This window comes from Eubalaena glacialis, chromosome 10, assembly GCF_028564815.1.
Source record: "Eubalaena glacialis isolate mEubGla1 chromosome 10, mEubGla1.1.hap2.+ XY, whole genome shotgun sequence".
Classification (NCBI taxonomy): Eukaryota; Metazoa; Chordata; class Mammalia; order Artiodactyla; family Balaenidae; genus Eubalaena; species Eubalaena glacialis.
Window position 1 is genome coordinate 44095014 of NC_083725.1, and position 23524 is coordinate 44118537.

The 23524-nt window shown below is 37.8% G+C and overlaps 1 protein-coding gene across 3 annotated transcripts in view; it reads right to left on the bottom strand.

Moving 5' to 3' along the window:
* CNTN5 (contactin 5) overlaps positions 1 to 23524 on the bottom strand; it is a 1391352-nt gene that overhangs the window by 25301 nt on the left and 1342527 nt on the right. For all 3 annotated transcript variants that reach the window (XM_061204029.1, XM_061204028.1, XM_061204030.1), the window contains exon 20: positions 13897 to 14006. In XM_061204029.1, coding sequence (XP_061060012.1) covers positions 13897 to 14006 — 110 coding nt within the window. The remainder of the gene's footprint in view (positions 1 to 13896; positions 14007 to 23524) is intronic.

Sequence of the window (23524 nt, forward strand, 5' to 3'; positions counted from 1 at the left end):
ATATTCTCCTGTCTGATTTTTGTTACCTGTTAGATTTTAAAAACACAATTCTTAGCTCCTGTATTCACTTGTTTTTATAATTTAAATTTCACTCAATGATCACTGCTCATTCAATAGTGTACTCCCTGAATTTAATAAAGACAGCTCTACTTTCTGCTGTTATTTAATGTTGCAAAACAGAAATCCGATTTTTGCCCCATTGAAAGTAATTTATTCTCTAGACTAGTAAGGGTAGAGTTTTTAATTTTTAGTTTTTTTAAAAATTTTATTTATTTTGGCTGTGTTTGGTATTTGTTGTTGTGTGTGGGCTTTCTCTAGTTGTGGTGAACAGGGGCTATTCTTCATTGTGATGCGTGGGTTTCTCATTGCAGTGGCTTCTCTTTGTTGTAGAGCACGGGGTCTAGGTGTGTGGTCTTCAGTAGTGTGGTGTGCAGGCTCAGTGGTTGTGGCTCGTGGGCTCTAGAGTGCAGGCTCAGTAGTTGTGGTGCACAGGCTTAGTTGCTCTGTGGCATGTGGAATCTTTCCAGACCAGGGCTCGAACCTATGTCCCCTGCATTGGCAGGTGGATTCTTAACCACTATGCCACCAGGGAAGCCAAAGTTTAGAGTTTTAAAAAATAATCAAAATGCATATTGAAATGTAAATATTTTACCACACTTTGAGATCTTCAAAACTATTAATTTAATTACTTATTCAAAAAATTGTTTTGAATATGTATTATTTACCAAGCACTGTGCCTGCAGGTAACTGGGGTAACAGTGAGCCCAAAAAGACATTGCATAGGACTCATCAGGAAAAAAAGGGAGAAGACTCAAATCAACAGAATTAGAAATGAAAACGGAGAAGTAACAACTGTCACTGCAGAAATACAAAGGATCATGAGAGACAACTACAAGCAACTATACGCCAATAAAATGGACAACCTGGAAGAAATGGACAAATTCTTAGAAAAGTATAACCTTCCAAGACTGAAGCAGGAAGAAGTAGAAAATATGAACAGGATAATCACGAACACTGAAATTGAAACTGTGATTAAAAATCTTCCAACAAACAAAAGTGCAGGGGCAGATGGCTTCACGGGCGAATTCTAAAAAGCATTTAGAGAAGAGCTAACACCTATCCTTCTCAAACTCTCCCAAAATATAGCAGAGGGAGAAACACTCCTAAATTCATTCTACGAGGCCACAATCAGCCTGATACCAAAACCAGACAAAGATGTCACAAAAAAAGAAAATTACAGACCATTGTCACTGATGAACATAGTTGTAAAATCCTCAACAAAATACTAGCAAACAGAATCCAACAGCACATTAAAAAGATCATACACCATGATCAAGTGGGGTTTATCCCAGAAATGCAAGGATTCTTCAATATACGCAAATCAATCAATGTGATGCTCCATATTAACAAATTGAAGGATAAAAACCACATGATAGGGCTTCCCTGGTGGCGCAGTGGTTAAGAATCTGCCTGCCAATGCAGGGGACACGGGTTCGAGCCCTGGTCTGGGAAGATCCCACATGCCGCGGAGCAACTAGGCCCGTGAGCCACAATTACTAACCCTGCGCGTCTGGAGCCTGTGCTCCACAACAAGAGAGGCCGCGATAGTGAGAGGCCCGCGCACTGCGATGAAGAGTGGCTCCCACTTGCCGCAACTGGAGAAAGCCCTCGCACAGAAACGAAGACCCAACACAGCCATAAATAAATAAATAAATAAATAAATAAATAAATAAATAAATAAAAAACAAAAAAAAAACACATGATAATCTCAATAGAAGCAGAGAAAGCTTTTGACAAAATTCAAGACCCACTTATGATAAAAACTCTCCAGAAAGTGGGTATAGAGGGAACCTACCTCAACATAATAAAAGTCATATATGACAAACACACAGCTAACAACATTCTCAATCAATCATCTCAAAAGATGAAAGCATTTCCTCTAAGATCAGGAACAAGACAAAGGTGCCCACTCTCATCACTATTATTCAACCTAGTTTTGGAAGTTTTAGCCATGGCAATCAGAGAAGAGAAAAAAAAAATAAGGAATCCAAATTGGAAAAGAAGAAGTAAAACTGTCACTGTTTGCAGATGACATGATACTATACATAGAAAATCCAGAGCTAATCAATGAATTTGGTAAAGTAGCAGGATACAAAATTAATGCACAGAAAACTCTTGCATTCCTATACATCAATAATGAAAAAACAGAAAGAGAAATTAAAGAAATACTCCCATTTTCCTTTACAATTAAAAGAGTAAAATACCTAGGAATAAACCTACCTAAGGAGGCAAAAGACCTGTATGCAGAAAACTATAAGACACTGATGAAAGAAATTAAAGATGATACAAACAGATGGAAAGATATACCATGTTCTTGGATTGGAAGAATCAACATTGTGAAAATGACTATACTACCCAAAGCAATCTGCAGATTCAATGCAATGCCCTACCAATGGCATTTTTCACAGAACTAGAAAAAGAAATTGTACAATTTGTGTGGAAACACAAAAGACCCTGAATAGCCAGAGCAATCTTGAGAAAGAAAAACGGAGCTGGAGGAATCAGACTCCCTGACTTCAGAATATACTACAAAGCTACAGTAATCAAGACAGTATGGTATTGGCACAAAAACAGAAATATTGATCAATGGAACAGGATAGAAAGTCCAGAGATAAACTCACGCACATATGGTCACCTTATCTTTGATAAAGGAGGCAAGAATATATAATGGAGAAAAGACAGCCTCTTCATTAAGTGGTGCTGGGAAAACTGGACAGCTACATGTAAAAGAAAGTAATTAGAACACTTCCTAACACCATACACAAAAATAAACTCAAAATGGATTAAAGACCTAAATGTAAGGTTAGACACTATAAAACTCTTAGTGGAAAACATAGATAGAACATTCTATGACATAAATCACAGCAAGATCATTTTTGACCCACCTCCTAGAGTAATGGAAATAAAAACACAAATAAACAAATGGGACCTAATGAAACTTAAAACTTTTGCACAGTAAAGGAAACCATAAACAAGACAAAAAGACAACCTTCAGAATGGGAGAAAATATTTGCAAATGAAGCAACTGACAGAAGATTAATCTTCAAAATACACAAGCAGCTCATGCAGCTCAATATCAAAATAACAAACAACCCAATCTATAAATGGGTGGAAGACCTAAACAGACATTTCTCCAAAGAAGATATACAGGTTGCCAACAAACACATGAAAAGTTGCTGAACATCACTAATTATTAGAGAAATGCAAATCAAAACCACAATAAAGTATTACCTCACACCAGTCAGAATGGCCATCATCAAAAAATCTAGAAACAATAAATGCTGGAGAGGGTGTGGAGAAAAGGGAACCCTCTTGCACTGTTGGTGGGAATGTAAATTGATACAGCCACTATGCAGAACAGTATGGAGGTTCCTTAAAAAACTAAAAATAGAACTACCATATGACACAGCAATCGCATTACGGGGCATATACCCTGAGAAAACCATAATTCAAAAAGAGATATGTACCCCAATATTCATTGCAGCACTATTTACAATAGCCAGGACATGGAAGCAACCTAAGTGTCCATTGACAGATGAAAGGATAAAGAAGATGTGGCACATATATACAAAGGAATATTACTCGGCCATAAAAAGAAATGAAATTGAGTTATTTGTAATGAGGTGGATGGACCTAGAGTCTGTCATACAGAGTGAAGTAAGTCAGAAAGAGAAAAACAAATACCATATGCTAACACATATATATGGAATCTAAAAAAAAATATCATTCTGATGAACCTAGGGACAGGACAGGAATAAAGACGCAGACGTGGAGAATGGACTTGAGGACACAAGAGGGCAAGGGGAAGCTGGGACGAAGTGAGAGAGTAGCACTGACATATATACATTACCAAATGTAAAATGGATGGCTAGTGGGAAGCTGCTGCATAGCGCAGGGAGACCAGCTTGATGCTTTGTGACAACATAGAGGGGTGGGAGGGAGGCTCCAGAGGGAGGGGATATGGGTATATATGTATACATATAGCTGATTCAGTTTGTTGTACAACAGAAGCTAACACAACATTGTAAAGCAATTGTACTCCAATAAAGATTAAAAAATTTTTTTAAATAAAAAAATTTAAAAAAAAAAGTAAAAAAACCCACAAAGGTTCCAGTTACATTAGAATAAAAATATTAAATAGGAATAAATCTAAGGAAAGATTTGCAAGGTCAGTATAGACAAAGATCAAAGAAGGCTTTAAAAAAAGAGGGATATAATAATCATGGATTAGATTTAATATTGCAAGTGGATAATTCTACCAAAATTTTTCTCTGTACTCAGCTCTATTCAAAACAGACCCAAACTGCAAACAGACCTAATGTCCATCAATGGAAGAATGATAACTAAATTGTGGGATACTCACAAATGAAATTTAGGAGAAAACACATAACAATATGGATGAATATTACCGATATAATGTTGAGTGAAAAATACAAGACATAAAAAGCTCCATGCTATTCCCAAAACTAGTAAAACCAATCAGAAGTCAGGATACTGGGTTTTTGTTTTTGTTTTTGTTTTTGATGGGGGTGTGGGGTTAAGAATAAGGATAATGACTATAAGAGACACAAGGTGATTCTCTAGTTCTTAATAATGTTTTGTTTCCTGACCTGGATTGTGGTTACACAGGTATGTTCACTTCGTGATAATTCACTGAGCTGTACATTTATGATTTGTGCACTTTTCTATATGTAGATTAAAAAAAGTCTTGCCCTTTGAAAATAAAGTCTCAGCCATTTTGTAATTAGCAAATAGTCAATTAGTAATTGGCATTTTTATAATGCTAAGCATGTCTTTTGCAAAGCTTCCTTTTTGTGCGTGTTCAAACACCTTATAATATTTCTATATTTCTTAGTATAGTAAGCAAGACCATGTCTGTATCTATCTCTTCAACACTCATTGAATTAGGACCTCTATGCCACAAGTATGTTGCCAGGTGCTTAAGATAAAAACCCAACCCTCAAAAGGAAGATTTTGTTGCAATTTGGTATTTCTCATATGGGTCATTCTAAAAGAATGTCGACAAAAATATTCCAAATATTTGTAAAATTAAATGGGTTGATGTCTACATTTGTTATTTTACTTTTTGCATGGATGCTTTCTGTGTACAAATGTGGATTATGTAACAGAGAGTGAGATGAGCTCAGGATGGCTGGGTTTAGGAGTAAAGAAAAAAACCCTGTTTAGAGGTCATACAGTAAATTACCATTTGTGTCAAAGATTGAAAAAATAGGAAATACTTCTGAATATGATGAAAGATATCATCCATACCCTTTTGGTTCTTCATGTGGGTAAAACAATATATTCAGGCATATATTTTAATATTCTTGAAAATAAAATAGTTTATAAAAGTTTTAGTAGAAGAAAATATGAAATGTGGTTTGGGTTAGAGAATTTTCTCCATGAAGCAATGTATTTAGAAGTAAATGAAACAGAAACACAGTATACACTGAGTTATTCATTACTTTCTAAAAGAATTCTACACGGTTGCCTTTCAATAGGACAGGGGAAGGAACAAGTTAAGCAACTGTTACATCTTCAAGTTACTTCTATAATTTCCTTTTGATCTGCTGATTTTTTAAAATCATAAATAGTTTTAGTTAGCCTCCTAGTCTCTGAAAATAACCTAAGAAGGAAATCTAATGATAGAGACATGAAAGCTATTTGATTTTTCCAGAGTCCGCAGAATTTCAGAAAAGGGAGGGTAGAAGTATTTTCTTCTCACTGTTTAGTTTTTTATATTCTTATTTTTATATAGTCATAACAAAAACCAAAGGAGAATCTGTAAAACAGCTGCTACCCACACACCATATGGAAAATAAAACAGCCTTTGTTTTAACCTTTTGGTAACTGGTTTCATTTCGGCTTCTTTTCCCCCTTTAACTTATGTCTGAAATTCCATTTTACACACACACACACACACACACACACACTCACCCTTGCACCCTCTGCTATACCAATTAAATGCAATCTGCCTAATATGAGTTATTGTCAAACAACAGTGAGGACCATTTTTTTTTTTTTTGTCTCCTGCTTTGATGATTAGAGTCAGCTCATAAAATAAAAACAACAATCTCATCCCTTTTCCCCTTAAGAAATCCCCACTACAACTTATTTTATAGAGCAAAACACAATTAGTGTCTTTTCAGTACAATCAATAAGTGGAAATGGCTTTAGTGACATGTCTAAAATGAACTTCTGAGTTATATACCCTCTGGAATTTCTAAAAATAAATACATGTAAGTCTTGAACATAGACTGGGAAAAGGAGTCGCTAGCGGTGTGTGTGTCTTTTAGTGAGAATTGTAAAATGGGACAAGTTGTTTTGTCTTTTGTTCTTCTTCATAATAAGCTTGAAAAAGTTAAGAATTAGGACTAGGACACTGTGTACTTTTCCCCCTGCTATAAAAATACATTGTCGCTTATTATTGAAATGAACCCAGCCATTAAAAAATATACTTAATAATACTCTTCCAAAAAGGTCACAATGAATACAAGCACCATTAACTTGATAATCGTGGGGAATTTTGTTTCACAGGCAGAATATACAATATAATATTTAAAAATATGTCTAAAAATTTCCTTTTTATTTTATTCAGTAAAATTTTTATCGATTGATTTATTGTTTTATTTAGGAAAATTGAGGACATTTAGGGACAGAAGCATATGCTCAAGCAAACAGAAACTTATGCCCATGGAGGGCATTGGCATGGGTTTATCCTACTAGTGTTTCTTCAGAGGATCAGGATGCTAAGGAATCCCGAGGTAATTATGGACATAAGAATTGTATTGTTCCAATGTCTTCCTGTCTGCCTTTTGCTTATTTAAATTTCCCACAAACATTTCTCAGTATTAAACTGTAATTTTTTTTAAGAGCAGGGACTAGATCTTAATAGTTTTTGCATTTCCACTGCCTAGCACAGTGCCTGATAATAAATGCTTGGTAAGTGAAGGAATAACAATATTAATCATCCAACATTGCATTATAACCCAATTTCCTTTGTCATTCCAACCAATTTGGGAAAATCAGAGAAAAGATGATGAAATTTGGCCCTATTTTTCTTTAGTCTTTTTTCTTGCTAGACTGGCATCTGCTCTGATTTTGTGTGCACATAAAAATCCCGGTATTCTAGGAAAAGCTTTAGAGGCTCTGCTCTAAGATTCAGGAATTACCATTCACAGGACACTTAATGCTGGTGGGTTCATAAATTCAAAACTGAAACTAATAATTTATTTGCATGGGCCAGTGACAGGGATGGCATTCGAGATGGGGCAGTCATGATAATTCAAAAATCAGTCATTCAATAAATATAGCTCACTTCTGATTTTCAATCATGCTGCATGTCATAAGCTAGAAATTTCACATATCTCTATGTCAACGCTTTCTACATTTCGTCTCTGTAGCCATGAAATCTCAAGCTACTTCCATGTAAGTAAACAAAATTCTCAAATGGGTTGTTTTAAGAGAATGTCAACAAAATTGTTCAGTTGTATTTGTGAAATACAATTAGATGGAGTGGTGTCTATATCTGTGATTTCATATTCTTTCTTATTTCCTCATATGGTTATTTTTGTGAGGTAGTATTAGACTTGTATAATAAAAGGCAGCCTTGCAAACTTGTTGAAAAGACCACTTTTTTTCTTTTCATAGCAGAATTCGAATCTAGCCTAATTGTGACATTTAGAAATGTCCATGGGTGGACCCACTTTGAAATTAAAGGGGATGATATTACTAAAATTTCCTGAAGCCTCTTACCATAAAGTCATTTTATTTTCTGGTAGGCATGGGGCTGTCATCATTCTGACCCTACCTTTATGCATAGCTATTTCTACCATATCAATTGCTTTGACGATTCTATTAGATAGAGCAATTAGTCATTTTAATAACAAAAACAGTTTGATTTGAATTAATTGGTTAATGTATTTGAAAGTGTAAGTTAGTTGCAGATGAACATAGTTTAAGTCAAAATGCTTGATTCATTATTTGGTAAACAAATTAGAGTGTAATGGAGGCTTCCTTGTAAAGGACAAAAATGCCAAATGTAGGTAGGTAATTGACAGATGGTATCAGGGAAAGCCTCCTACTGAAATCCTTACAGCTGCCCTATAGGTCTGGCTACATCAGGGAAAAGAATGTCAAAACCAAGACATCAAACAAAAGGAGCTACAAGGCCTTACCAAAAAACCAAAAAACAAAAATGAAAGAAAGAAACTGAAATAAAGTCTCCCTTGCTAGACTGTGAACTTCATAAGGGCAGGGACTCTGTCTATTTTACTTATTGTTTTACCCCATGCATTGCACCAAGACTTAGCAGGCATTCAATAAATATCACGTGGATAAGTAAGTGAATGAATAATAAATGATAACTGAGATTCAGACGAAACACACAGAAAGTCAGATCAGGGACAAACGAGATCCAAAGCTGACTGACAATCCAGGTCACAATTAGAATCAGGCTGTGAGTCAATTGAGGAGCATACAGGGGAAGGAGAGCACAGTGATGGGAGTTTAGAAGGGGGATCAGGTGATGTCATAAGAGCTTTAAGGACTTTATTGCTCTTGATGATGTCCATCTTCCCTCTAAATGACCCTTGCTTGAGGGTAGCCTCCCAAGATTAGTAGAAGAGAAAACACAAAGATTTCAGTCAAGTGTACGACATAGCTTCAAGTTTGATTATTTATTAAGAAGAGTTCATTGAGGGGTTATCATTAGTTAATACCGTACTATGTATTCTAGAGATAAAGTTTGTCCATATCAGAATGGCAGTTGAGTATGTGTTTGACAGGAGCCATATCCTAGGAGGAATTAAATGTGTACACATGACTTCAGAAATGATTTCTTTTTTCTCATTTACCTCCACTATTATTCCTGGTGTATCAAGGGAAGTTTCCCATATAAAAGTCTCATCTTGACTTCTTTAAAACTGCTTTTATCTGAGGCTAAAATAGTTGTCTGCAGTGGTTAATTCGATTCTCTTATAGTCATTGACTGGTGCGAAAACATATTGAGAGGTTGAGTCTGACTCTTACCCATTTCTGATAACACTGGAGAGTTATGATTCTAATGTATATCAAGACACCTTGATATCCTGACAAGAGACTTAAATGATTCCACAACAAAAAAATGTGTTGCTGGTCTGGAGTTCTGAATTGAGGTTCTCTCCAAACTGCTGCCACTAGTCATTATTTAGATAGAAGTAATATTCTTAAAGGTATTTGATGTCTACAACCTGAAGTGACTAAACTGATAACACAAGGGATATTGGTCACTTATTTAATTGTGAAAATTTCCTGAAGATCACCAGTAACTGCTAAACCCAATAGAAACTTTTCTGCTTTCATCTCGATCTCTTAGCAGGTGTAAACACAGTTGACCTTTTCCTTCATTTTGATTAGCTCTTTTAGTTTCTTTGATACCTCGCACACTTGATTTTCTCTCCATCAAGATGATCTCTCCTTGTCACTCTCCGTGCTGATTCCTTTCCTTCAGCTAAATTTGTACATGCTGATTGCACCAGGCCACAGCTTATCTCCCCCTTCATTCCTCCTCTTATCTTCTCCTTTCCTCTACTCCCTTCTGGGAATTTGTCCTTAGGTGATTTAATGTAATAGAATGGCTTTAAATACCACCGTTATGATTGCCCCCTTTATGTCTTCAGCCCTGATCTCTTAATTAGACTCCAAACTCACATATCCTATTGCTTATCTGACTTATCCTCTTAAATTTCCAATAGGCATTTCAAATTTAATTTAGCCAAAACAGACTTCTTTATTTCCCATTTTCAAATCTCTTCTTTGTCCAGGTTTTCCTTTTAAATTTTTAAAATTTTATTATTATTATTTGGTAAATCATACCACTATTCATCCATTTGACCAAGGCCATGATGTAGGAATCATCATTTTCCTTCCCTCCACATCTTGTCATTCAGAAAATCCTGCCAGACCTGCCTCTAAAGTATGTCTACCTTTCTCCTACTCCACTGTTATGACCTTAGTCTAAGTTATCATCATTTCTTGCATGGATTATTGCAATGACCTCATAACTTCTACTCTTGACCTTTCTCCCTCACCCTTTCATTCGGCATGGAAAAGCTGCCAGAGTAATATTTTTTGAAAAAATGTAAATCAGACATTGTCACTCTCCTCCTAAAATTGCCCCAATGGCTTTTCATTGTATTTGGAATAAAATACAAACTCTTCTCATAATCTATATATCCCTACATAATATTGTGTCTGCCCACCTAACTCTCTGACTACTTCAAATTTCACTCACATCATTGTTCACCAAGGTGTAGTTGCTCCACTTCTGTTCCTTAAGTGAATCAGGTGTGTTCTACCTTTGCACTTCTACATGTATTGTTATCTAAGTTTATTTTTCTCACATTTATTTATTTATTTATTTTCTCCCATTAAGATGCAGTACTCGTAAGAGCAGGACCTTTTCTATCTTATTCACCCATTCAATTCAGGAAAAACAGGAGACATGACCAAAAACACTGTCTCCACTATTTTCAGAATGGCACAGGACTGGTAGAGGTTATAGTAACTAACTACTTTAGACATTGCAGGTAAAGCTGCAATTATGGCTAGAAAAATGACTCACAGGATTGATATGATAAGTACATAAAACTTGAAACCAGTCTCATTGGCTTTGGTGACAAAAACAATACTTGTTTCATCGTCATCATGCTCAGAATTCTACTATTAGTAAATACAACTAGGATTGTGGCCGGGATAGAATAGAGGAGGGAGATAGTGATGAGATAAAATATTAAGCTTTAGGGGTTACTACATTTTAGAAATATTTAGTTCGGGAGATCTTTTTACTGAAAAGAAAGACGAGGAGACAATGAGAACAGTAAATTGTGGGATGGGTAAGGTGAAGAGCAGAGGTAGAGCTTTTCTTAAAGGGAAAGAGAGTAGAAAAAAGAGGGGGTGGGAGTGATGCTGGTAAGTTTTACTTATATCACATTTATTTATTTTTGAATTTTATTTATTTTTGTATTTTATTTTATTTTATTTTTTATACAGCAGGTTCTTATTAGTTATCTATTTTATACACATCAGTGTATACAATTCATAATCAAATCCTGCCACACTTCCACTCAAAATATATCTTAAAAGGTCCACATCTCATCAATTCCACCTCTACTGTTCTAGTCGAAAGCAACTTCATTGTCTGCTAGGTTGGAAGGACCGCTTCTCCACTGCTTTACCTGAGGACCTCTCTAGAGTTTGTTCTTCACCCTCTAGACCAAGAGATGCTTTTAAAATATGAGTCAGAGCCTGACTTGACTCTTTGTTCGTAATCGTTAATGGCTTTTCCTTATACTGAAGATAAAATCTAAACTCCTTTTCCTGGTTCACAAGACTGCATACAACCTGGTTCTTGTCCTGGCGATTTTTCCTGCTACCACTCTTCCTGTTGTTCACTGTTATCTGGCCTAAATCGCTCCTGTTCTGTTCTTTGAACAAGGCCAGCATGCTCTTAAGACAGAGCCTTTGAGTTTGCTGTTCTCTCTGCCTCTCTCTCTCTCTCTTTCTTTCTCTCATTTGATGATGTCAAATGTCACAACCTCAGAAAGGTTAATTCCTCAAACCTCTATAAACAGCAGACTCTCACTCTACCTTCTTGTGCAGTACTATTTTTCTGCACAGCATTCATCATCAACTGAAATTATATCACACATTTATTTGTTAGCTTGTTTATTGTTTGCCTTCCCTACTACAACATAAGCTTCATGAGGACAGGGACTTTAATTTGCTCATTGTTTTATCCCTAGCATCTAGCTCAGTGTCTGCTAATTAGTAGGCCTCCAATAAATATTTGTTGAAAGAATGAATGAATGATGATTTATATTTAGAAAGAGAACCATTGTTCACAAGCTTAAATCTTATGTGATCTCTGTAGGACCTCATAGAAAGCTGTTATTACAGGTGAATCACAGTGGGAATATGAATGTCATGCTATTAGGACAGGCAGAAAAAAAGTTGAGGGTGACTGGCTGTGTGACAGGAGCACCACTTTGAGATGTAGAAGCCTGGACCCTCACTCTTCTGAACACCAGAATACACTTTATGGCTTACTACAAGTATGCACACCAGATGTTCTGATTCAGAGGTCTAGGTGGACCTATACTCATGTAATTGTTTTAGGTTGAGTCCATAGAAGCAGAGCTTGAGACAGGGATTTAAATGAAGTGATTTACTGTGAGAGTGCTTGCAGGTGAATCTATAAGGAAGGGAGGAAAAGAGGATGGGAAGTAGAAAGAACTGAGCAAGAGTGTGGTCCCAGGTGATCTAGCCTTGGCCTGATGTACACGACAAAGGCTCTGGATCATAAACTGCACCATAAAGTTGTTTCCTCCTTGAAGCAAGGGACCAGTATCAGTCAGTGTCAGCCAGTCATTGACCTTGGGTTGCTTGATTGTGGGGTTGGTACCTTTTCAGGTAAGGCATCACCCCTTAGTGGAGGGCAGTTCTCCAGAGGGGAAGCTGAAAACCATTCATAGCCAACACTCACAGCAGCTAGGGGATGGTGCCCTGGCCCAGTGAAGGGGAGCAGGGCAGGCCACCCCCAATGTCTTCTGCAGTGGGAACAAAAGGGGCTGATTGTGAAGCACAGATATTCATTTGTTCAACAAATATTTATTGTAGCTGTCCTGAGCCAAGTACTACCAGTCCTGGGATTCACTGGTGAACAGACATGGTCCCTGCAGCATGGCTAGGGACAAAAAGAGATTTTAATAAAACAAACATGCAATCCTGATATGATACATATTGAATTATCACCAAATGATGAATTGAAGCAAGATTGTAGAAATAAATCCATGATATTTTATAGGTAATGGTTTCATATAAATGATCTTTGCTGTAACTCTTAGAAAGATTGTATAAACTCTTAATCACTGTAATCTTTAATGCTGGCTGTATATTAATCAAATAGTTCTCTGCCATTATTTGAAAACTCAAATATAATAAAGAAATGTGATTTTAGCCTGGAAACCATGTTGGTATACAAGTCCTATATTCGGTCATTGTTTAAAAATTAAGATAATTTTCTCTTAGTGGCAGTTGAAACAGAGGAAAAGTAAACATTAAAAAGTTTAAAGACAACTAAGATTCTCAATTGGATGCTAATTCTTTTTTGTATTTTATAAATTACTCCCCTAATCCTATCCCTCACTGGCAAAGGCAAGAACAAGAGCTGTATGAGAGCTCTTGTTTTTGTGGAATACTCAAGTTCACAGACTGCCCACAATCCTTTAGTCCATGTGGAGGATAAAATTTTATTGAAGTCAATGAATTGTTATAAAATGTTCACCACTATAAGGCTGGCATGACTATGTTTAAAGACAGTAAAATTTGAAGGACAAAAAGTCATTTGAGTGAATAGGTACAGATCACTAAGTTCCAAGCAAATCTGAGAAGTTAGTATAGGAGGTAAGATCTGCCACGAACAATATAATAGGAAAACTTGTTTTATACATTAAATTATTAGAGAGAAATACACAAAAAGTATTTTTAACCACCAATAAATTGGATACCAGTAAATATCAACCTGTAGCTCCTGGTTTTTTATCTAAAGGTCTATTTTCTCTCTATTTTTTTTTTTTTAATCTTTGCCCAGTGCTATGGAAACTACTATATTGAAAAATAAGCTAGCTAATGAGCAACATAATACATGTCAGTAGAATAGTATATTTCTCATTTCTTTTCCATAGAGCGAAATTTCAAAGGAATGTAATTCTGTTGAAGTGTCACCAAACCATTTCTTCAAGAGAGTACAGTGCCGGCAGAAATAACAAGGCTTATTTTCAGTAATTCTGTTCATACCTCAAATCCCTGTGGTCTTCCTAGACTCTCTTTAATATGTTTCCATGCAACAAGAATCTCTGACACAGACACACTTGTAGCCTTGACATCTGTGGGAGCAGCAGTGGGTTCTGTATGAAGGAAAATGGAAATAATAAACCACGATGGTAACAAGTTATGCATACCAAAGCATTGCACCTGAATATGTCAGGTGTTACTTCCTTCTATCTGATTTTTGAAATGAAGTGCTGTGATGATTATGAAAAGCACAACAAGAAAAAAAGATGTTCTTTTTGGATTTCTACACTGTGTCCAAGTCTCATCAGTACATTACCAATGACAAATAACAAATCTAACAAGACAAGTAAAGAAGATCTTTATCCTTGGATTAACTAGAACGTTTCTGGAGAAGTTACATTGTCTGACTTAAATTGTCTGCCAGTCTAGCATAATGATCAAAAGAATGGACTAGGAGTCAGTCAGGCTTGGATTTTTTTGTTGCTGTTGTTGTTGATTTTTGTCTTCCAAAAAATTACTTACCTTCAGACAAGTTGCTTTACCTCTTCCTGAGCTCCAGTTCTGTCTTCTGTCAGTTGGGCATATTGAGAGTACTTAGCTCATAAACTTTTAAGGTTAATTTTAATTGAAATAATACATATAAATTATTTAGCACGGTGCTTGGCACTTAAAACATTCATTCACAAAATATCACTTTTTATTTTATTTTTTTACCCTGTGAAGGCACAAACAGAATCTAAATTTCATTAGATTTCTTTTGTTGTTCCAACCACAAAGCTACATTTCCATGATTGTGTAAGGAATGTGTTATGAATCATGATATTTAAAAGGCATGCATTGACTTTTAAGACAGATATAGACCAAAAAGGAAAGTCCCCGAAGGTCTCGGTGCTGTTGTTCAAAACCACCTTTTCATTCATTCTTATGCTCAGTGACCTTTCTCACTACTTTTTTTTTTTTTTTCAAATACACCATGTCTGACTGGTATCCATCAAGAGGTGCACTTTATTTGAGGTTGTACTCTATGTGAGGAACAAAGTATTTTCAGCTCTGACATTGCTGAATCATAAATACTGTGTCACAAACACACGTTAAATGAAATGGTGGAATAAAGGCCATAAGTTAGTTCAACTAGTCTATACAAAGTCGATTTCAAAAACCCCTACTCCATAAAAATTGTAGAGGCTTTTTGATTCTAACCCCATATCACTGGTAAGACTTCAGATGAAACTGTTGACCAAAAAAAAAAAAAAAAAAAAAAATATATATATATATATATATATATATATATATATATATATATATACACACACACACTTTTTTTTTTTTGTTTTTAGATTCAGGGAACCATACTGCAAAGGCAGAGTTCTAAATTTAATTTTTAAGTCTTAGTCATATAAAGGGAATTATTGAGTTGGCCAAAAATTTTGTTTGGGTTTCCCATAAGATGTTATGGAAAAACCGGGACGAACTTTTTGGACAACCCAATATAACCATTTGCTGAGATTTTTCCTTTTCTAATGGAAGGTGGCCACATATCTACCTAGAGAGACTTTATATATTATTAACTGAAAAATATAAGTCAAAAACATCTACGCTTGTTACTGTAAAAAAGCACACAGAAGACTTTTTCAAAGGTGCATGTTTGCACTGAGCAATGATTTTTCTTTTGATAAAGCTGTCATTAAAATTATATACTATATTTGTGTTACTTCAAAGTGCTTTGGTAAATTCACATTAATCTTTACACAGAAGCTGACATTAGAGAGGGGAGAAGAAGATGGTGGAAGAGTAAGACGCGGAGATCACCTTCCTTCCCACAGATACATTAGAAATACATCTACACGTGGAACTGCTCCTACAGAACACCCACTGAACGCTGGCAGAAGACGTCAGACCTCCCAAAAGGCAAGAAACTCCCCACATACTTGGGTAGGGCAAAAGAAAAAAGAAATAACAGAGACAAAAGAATAGGGACGGGACCTGCACCTGTGGGAGGGAGCCGTGAAGGAGGAAAGGTTTCCACGCACTAGGAAGCCCCTTCGCGGGCAGAGACTGCGGGTGGCAGAGGGGGGAAGCTTCGGAGCCACGGAGGAGAGCACAGCCACAGGGATGCGGAGGGCAAAACGGAGAGATTCCCGCACAGAGGAGCGGTGCCGAGCAGCACTCACCAGCCCGAGAGCCTTGTCTGCTCACCCGCCGAGGCGGGCGGGGGCTGGGAGCTGAGGCTCGGGCTTCGGTCGGATCGCAGGGAGAGGACTGGGGTTGGTGGCGTGAACACAGCCTGAAGGGGTTAGTGCACCACAGCTAGCCGGGAGGGAGTCCGGGAAAAATCTGCAGCTGCCGAAGAGGCAAGAGACTTTTTCTTCCCTCTTTGTTTCCTGGTGCGCGAGGAGAGGGGATTCAGAGCGCCGCCTAAATGAGCTCCAGAGACGGGCGCGAGCCGCGGCTATCAGCGCGGACCCCACAGCAACAGGGGCGCAGAGGGAAAAGTGGAGAGATTCCCGCACAGAGGAGTGGTGCCGACCTGCACTCACCAGCCCGAGAGGCTTGTCTGCTCACCCGCCAAGGCAGGCGGGGGCTGGGAGCCGAGGCTCGGGCTTCGGTCGGATCGCAGGGAGAGGACTGGGGTTGATGGCATGAACACAGCCTGAAGGGGTTAGCGCACCACAGCTGGCTCGGAGAGAGTCCGGGAAAAAGTCTGCAGCTGCCGAAGAGGCAAGAGACTTTTTCGTGCCTCTTTGCTTCGCGGCGCGCAAGGAGAGGGGATTCAGGGCGCCGCCTAAACGAACTCCAGAGACGGGTGCGAGCCGCGGCGATCAGCGCGGACCCTAGAGACGGGCATGAGACTCTAAGGCTGCTGCTGCCGCCACCAAAAAGCCTGTGTGCGAGCACAGGTCACTCTCCACACCGCCCCTCCCGGGAGCCGGTGCAGCCTGCCACAGCCAGGCTCCTGTGATCCGGGGACAACTTCCCTGGGAAAACGCATGGCGCGCCTCGGGCTGGTGCAACGTCACGCCGGCCTCTGCCGCCGCAGGCTCGCCCAGCATCCGTATCCCTCCCTCCCCCTGGCCTGAGTGAGCCAGAGCCCCCGAAGCAGCTGCTCCTTTAACCCCGTTCTGTCTGGGCGGGGAACAGATGCCCTCAGGCGACCTACACGCAGAGGTGGGTCCAAATCCAAAGCTGAACCCCGGGAGCTGTGCGAACAAAGAAGAGAAAGGGAAATCTCTCCCAGCAGCCTCAGGAGCAGCGGATTAAAACTCCACAAACAACTTGATGTGCCTGCATCTGTTGAATACCTGAATAGACAACGAATCATCCCAAATTCAGGAGGTGGACTTTGGGAGCAGGATATATTAATTTTTCCCCTTTTCCTTTTTTTGTGAGTGTATATGTATATGCTTCTGGGTGAGATTTTGTCTGTATAGCTTGCTTTATAATAGCTTTATTTTACTTCACTATATTTTATCCTCTTTCTTTCTTTCTTTCTTTCTATTTTTTCTCCCTTTTACTCTGAGCCGTGTGGATGAAAGGCTCTTGGTGCTCCAGCCAGGCATCAGGGCTGTGTCTCTGAGGTGGGAGAGCCAACTTCAGGACACTGGTCCACAAGAGACCTCCCAGCTCCACATAATACCAAACGGCGAAAATCTCTCAGAGATCTCCATCTCAACATCAAGACCCAGCTTCACTCAACGACCAGCAAGCTACAGTGCTGGACACCCTATGCCAAACAACTAGCAAAACAGGAACACAGCCCCATCCATTAGCAGAGAGGCTGCCTAAAATCATAATAAGGCCACAGACACCCCAAAATACACCACCAGACGTGGACGTGCCCACCAGAAAGACAAGATGCAGCCTCATCCACCAGAACACAGGCACTAGTTCCCTCCACCAGGAAACCTACACAACCCACTGAACCAACCTTAGCCACTGGAGACAGATACCAAAAATAACGGGAACTACGAACCTGCAGCCTGTGAAAAGGAGACCCCAAACACAGTAAGATAAGCAAAATGAGATGACAGAAAAACACACAGCAGATGAAGGAGCAGGGTCAAAACACACCAGACCTAACAAATGAAGAGGAAATAGGTAGTCTACCTGAAAAAGAATTCAGAATAATGATAGTAAGGATGATCCAAAATCTTGGAAATAGAACAGACAAAATGCAAGAAACATTTAACAAGGACGTAGAACTAAAGAGGAACCAAGCAACAATGAAAAACACAATAAATGAAATTAAAAATACTCTAGACGGGATCAATAGCAGAATAACTGAGGCAGAAGAACGGATAAGTGACCTGGAAGATAAAATGGTGGAAATAACTACTGCAGAGCAGGATAAAGAAAAAAGAATGAAAAGAACTGAGGACAGTCTAAGAGACCTCTGGGACAACATTAAACATACCAACATTCGAATTATAGGGGTCCCAGAAGAAGAAGAGAAAAAGAAAGGGACTGAGAAAATATTTGAAGAGATTATAGTTGAAAACTTCCCTAATATGGGAAAGGAAATAGTTAATCAAGTCCTGGAAGCACAGAGAGTCCCATACAGGATAAATCCAAGGAGAAACACGCCAAGACACATATTAATCAAACTGTCAAAAATTAAATATAAAGAAAACATATTAAAAGCAGCAAGGGAAAAACAACAAATAACACACAAGGGCATCCCCATCAGGTTAACAGCTGATCTTTCAGCAGAAACTCTGCAAGCCAGAAGGGAGTGGCAGGATATACTTAAAGTGATGAAGGAGAAAAACCTACAACCAAGATTACTCTACCCAGCAAGGATCTCATTCAGATTGGATGGAGAAATTAAAACCTTTACAGACAAGCAAAAGCTGAGAGAGTCCAGCACCACCAAACCAGCTTTACAACAAATGCTAAAGGAACTTCTCTAGGCAAGAAACACAAGAGAAGGAAAAGACCTACAATAACAAACCCAAAACATTTAAGAAAATGGGAATAGGAACATACATATCGATAATTACCTTAAATGTAAATGGATTAAATGCTCCCACCAAAAGACACAGACTGGCTGAATGGATACAAAAACAAGACCCATATATATGCTGTCTACAAGAGACCCACTTCAGACCTAGAGACACATACAGACTGAAAGTGAGGGGATGGAAAAAGAAATTCCATGCAAATGGAAATCAAAAGAAAGCTGGAGTAGCAATTCTCATATCAGACAAAATAGACTTTAAAATAAAGACTATTACAAGAGACAAAGAAGGACACTATATAATGATCAAGGGATCGATCCAAGAGGAAGGTATAACAATTGTAAATATTTATGCACCCAACATAGGAGCACCTCAATACATAAGGCAAATACTAACAGCCATAAAAGGGGAAATCGACAGCAACACAATCATAGTAGGGGACTTTAACACCCCACTTTCACCAATGGACAGATCATCCAAAATGAAAATAAATAAGGAAACACAAGCTTTAAATGATACATTAAACAAGATGGACTTAATTGATATTTATAGGACATTCCACCCAAAAACAACAGAATACACATTTTTCTCAAGTGCTCATGGAACATTCTCCAGGATAGATCATATCTTGGGTCACAAATCAAGCCTTGGTAAATTTAAGAAAATTGAAATCGTATCAAGTATTTTTCCGACCACAACGCTATGAGACTAGATATCAAATACAGGAAAAGATCTGTAAAAAATACAAACACATGGAGGCTACACAATACACTACTTAATAACGAAGTGATCACTGAAGAAATCAAAGGGGAAATCAAAAAATACCTAGAAACAAATGACAATGGAGACATGACGACCCAAAACCTATGGGACGCAGCAAAAGCAGTGCTAAGAGGGAAGTTTATAGCAATACAAGCCTACCTCAAGAAACAGGAAACATCTCGAATAAACAACCTAACCTTGAACCAGAAGCAATTAGAGAAAGAAGAACAAAAAAACCCCAAAGCTAGCAGAAGGAAAGAAATCATAAAGATCAGGTCAGAAATAAATGAAAAAGAAATGAAGGAAACAATAGCAAAAATCAATGAAACTAAAAGCTGGTTCTTTGAGAAGATAAACAAAATTGATAAACCATTAGCCAGACTCATCAAGAGAAAATGGGAGAAGACTCAAATCAATAGAATTAGAAATGAAAAAGGAGAAGTAACTACTGACACTGCAGAAATACAAACGATCATGAGAGATTACTACAAGCAACACTATGCCAATAAAATGGACAACCTGGAAGAAATGGACAGATTCTTAGAAATGCATGACCTGCCGCGACTGAACCAGGAAGAAATAGAAAATATGAACAGACCAATCACAAGCACTGAAATTGAAACTGTGATTAAAAATCTTCCAACAAACAAAAGCCCAGGACCAGATGGCTTCACAGGCGAATTCTATCAAACATTTAGAGAAGAGCTAACACCTATCCTTCTCAAACTCTTCCAAAATATTGCAGAGGGAGGAACACTCCCCAACTCATTCTACGAGGCCACCATCACCCTGATACCAAAACCAGACAAAGATGTCACAAAGAAAGAAAACTACAGGCCAATATCACTGATGAACATAGATGCAAAAATCCTCAACAAAATACTAGCAAACAGAATCCAACAGCACATTAAAAGGATTATACACCATGATCAAGTGGGGTTTATCCCAGGAATGCAAGGATTCTTCAATATATGCAAATCAATCAACGTGATACACCATATTAACAAATTGAAGGAGAAAATCCATATGATCATCTCAATAGATGCAGAGAAAGCTTTCGACACAATTCAACACCCATTTATGATCAAAGCCCTGCAGAAAGTAGGCATAGAGGGAACTTTCCTCAACATAATAAAGGCCATATATGACAAACCCACAGCCAACATTGTCCTCAATGGTGAAAAACTGAAACCATTTCCACTAAGATCAGGAACAAGACAAGGTTGCCCACTCTCACCACTATTATTCAACATAGTTTTGGAAGTGTTAGCCACAGCAATCAGAGAAGAAAAAGAAATAAAAGGAATCCAAATCGGAAAAGAAGAAGTAAAGCTGTCACTGTTTGCAGATGACATGATACTATACATAGTGAATCCTAAAGATGCTACCATAAAACTACTAGAGCTAATCAATGAATTTGGTAAAGTAGCAGGATACAAAATTAATGCACAAAAATCTCTTGCATTTCTATACACTAATGATGAAAAATCTGAAAGTGAAATTAAGAAAACACTCCCATTTACCATTGCAACAAAAAGAACAAAATATCTAGGAATAAACCTACCTAAGGAGACAAAAGACCTGTATGCAGAAAATTATAAGACACTGATGAAAGAAATTAAAGATGATACAAATAGATGGAGAGATATACCATGTTCTTGGATTGGAAGAATCAACATTGTGAAAATGACTCTACTACCCAAAGCACTCTACAGATTCAATGCAATCCCTATCAAACTACCACTGGCATTTTTCACAGAACTAGAACAAAAAATTTCACAATTTGTATGGAAACACAAAAGACTCCGAATAACCAAAGCAATCTTGAGAACGAAAAATGGAGCTGGAGGAATCAGGCTCCCTGACTTCAGACTATATTACAAAGCTACAGTAATCAAGACAGTTTGGTACTGGCACAAAAACAGAAATATAGATCAATGGAACAGGAAAGAAAGCCCAGAGATAAACCCACGCACATATGGTCACCTTATCTTTGATAAAGGAGGCAAGCATATACAGTGGAGAAAAGACAGCCTCTTCATTAAGTGGTGCTGGGAAAATTGGACAGGTACATGTAAAAGTATGAAATTAGAACACTCCCTGACACCGTACACAAAAATAAACTCAAAATGGATTAAAGACCTAAGTGTAAGGCCAGACACTATCAAACTCTTAGAGGAAAACATAGGCAGAACACTCTATGACATAAATCACAGCAAGATCCTTTTTGACCCAGCTCCTAGAGAAATGGAAATAAAAACACAAATAAACAAATGGGACCTAATGAAACTTAAAAGCTTTTGCACAGCAAAGGAAACCATAAACAAGACCAAAAGACAACCCTCAGAATAGGAGAAAATATTTGCAAATGAAACAACTGACAAAGGATTAATCTCCAAGATTTACAAGCAGCTCATGCAGCTCAATAACAAAAAAATGAACAACCCAATCCAAAAATGGGCAGAAGACCTAAATAGACATTTCTCCAAAGAAGATATACAGATTGCCAACAGACACATGAAGGAATGCTCAACATCATTAATCATTAGAGAAATGCAAATCAAAACTACAATGAGATAGCATCTCACACCGGTCAGAATGGCCATCATCAAAAATCTAGAAACAATAAATGCTGGAGAGGGTGTGGAGGAAAGGGAACACTCTTGCACTGTTGGTGGGAATGTAAATTGATACAGCCACTATGGAGAACAGTATGGAGGTTCCTTAAAAAACTAAAAATAGAACTACCATACGACCCAGCAATCCCACTACTGGGCATATACCCTGAGAAAACCATAGTTCAAAAAGAGTCATGTACCAAAATGTTCATTGCAGCTCTGTTTACAATAGCCAGGACATGGAAGCAACCTAAGTGTCCATCATCGGAAGAATGGATAAAGAAGATGTGGCACATATATACAATGGAATATTACTCAGCCATAAAAAGAAATGAAATGGAGGTATTTGTAATGAGGTGGATGGAGTTAGAGTCTGTCATACAGAGTGAAGTAAGTCAGAAAGAGAAAAACAAATACAGTATGCTAACACATATATATGGAATCTAAGGAAAAAAAAAAAAAGGCCATGAAGAACCTAGTGGGAAGACGGGAATAAAGACACAGACCTACTAGAGAATGGACTTGAGGATATGGGGAGGGGGAGGGGTGAGATGTGACAGGGTGAGAGAGTGGCATGGACATATATACACTACCAAATGTAAAATAGATAGCTAGTGGGAAGCAGCCGCATAGCACAGGGAGATCAGCTCGGTGCTTTGTGACCACCTAGAGGGGTGGGATGGGGAGGGTGGAAGGCAGGGAGATGCAAGAGGGAAGAGATATGGGAACATATGTATATGTATAACTGATTCACTTTGTTATAAAGCAGAAACTAACACACCATTGTAAAGCAATTATACTTCAATAAAGATATTTAAAAAAAAAAAAAGAACCATAACATTCCCAATAAAAAAAAAAAAAAAAAAAGAAGCTGACATTAGTTTCTGCCATGGTATAAATTGTCATTTCTCATTCTGCCCTTTGAATATCTTTTATTTTCTTTTGCTCAATGGTTTCCTTCATCCCACTTTCCAACTGCCTGTTATTTGTGCATCTACCAGATTAAAAAAAAAAAAAAAAAAAAAACTCTGTGAAAAGCTTCTACTTTTATTTCATTCTAGAATTCTGTTCAGCAGACCTGCAACAAAATTTTTTTTCATTGCTATTTAACAGGAGTTAAAATTCTTTATTTTGCAAGTAAATGAAAGGAAATGCTCATGTTCTTAAGTGTGTATAATCTGACCTCCAGGGTTTAGGATATGATTTATTTCAAAGAAAGCCACCCTTTGAATACCATTTGTTACTTGGAAGAAGTTTTGCTTATCTTTTAAGTGAATGCATTGCAGAGATTTGTGT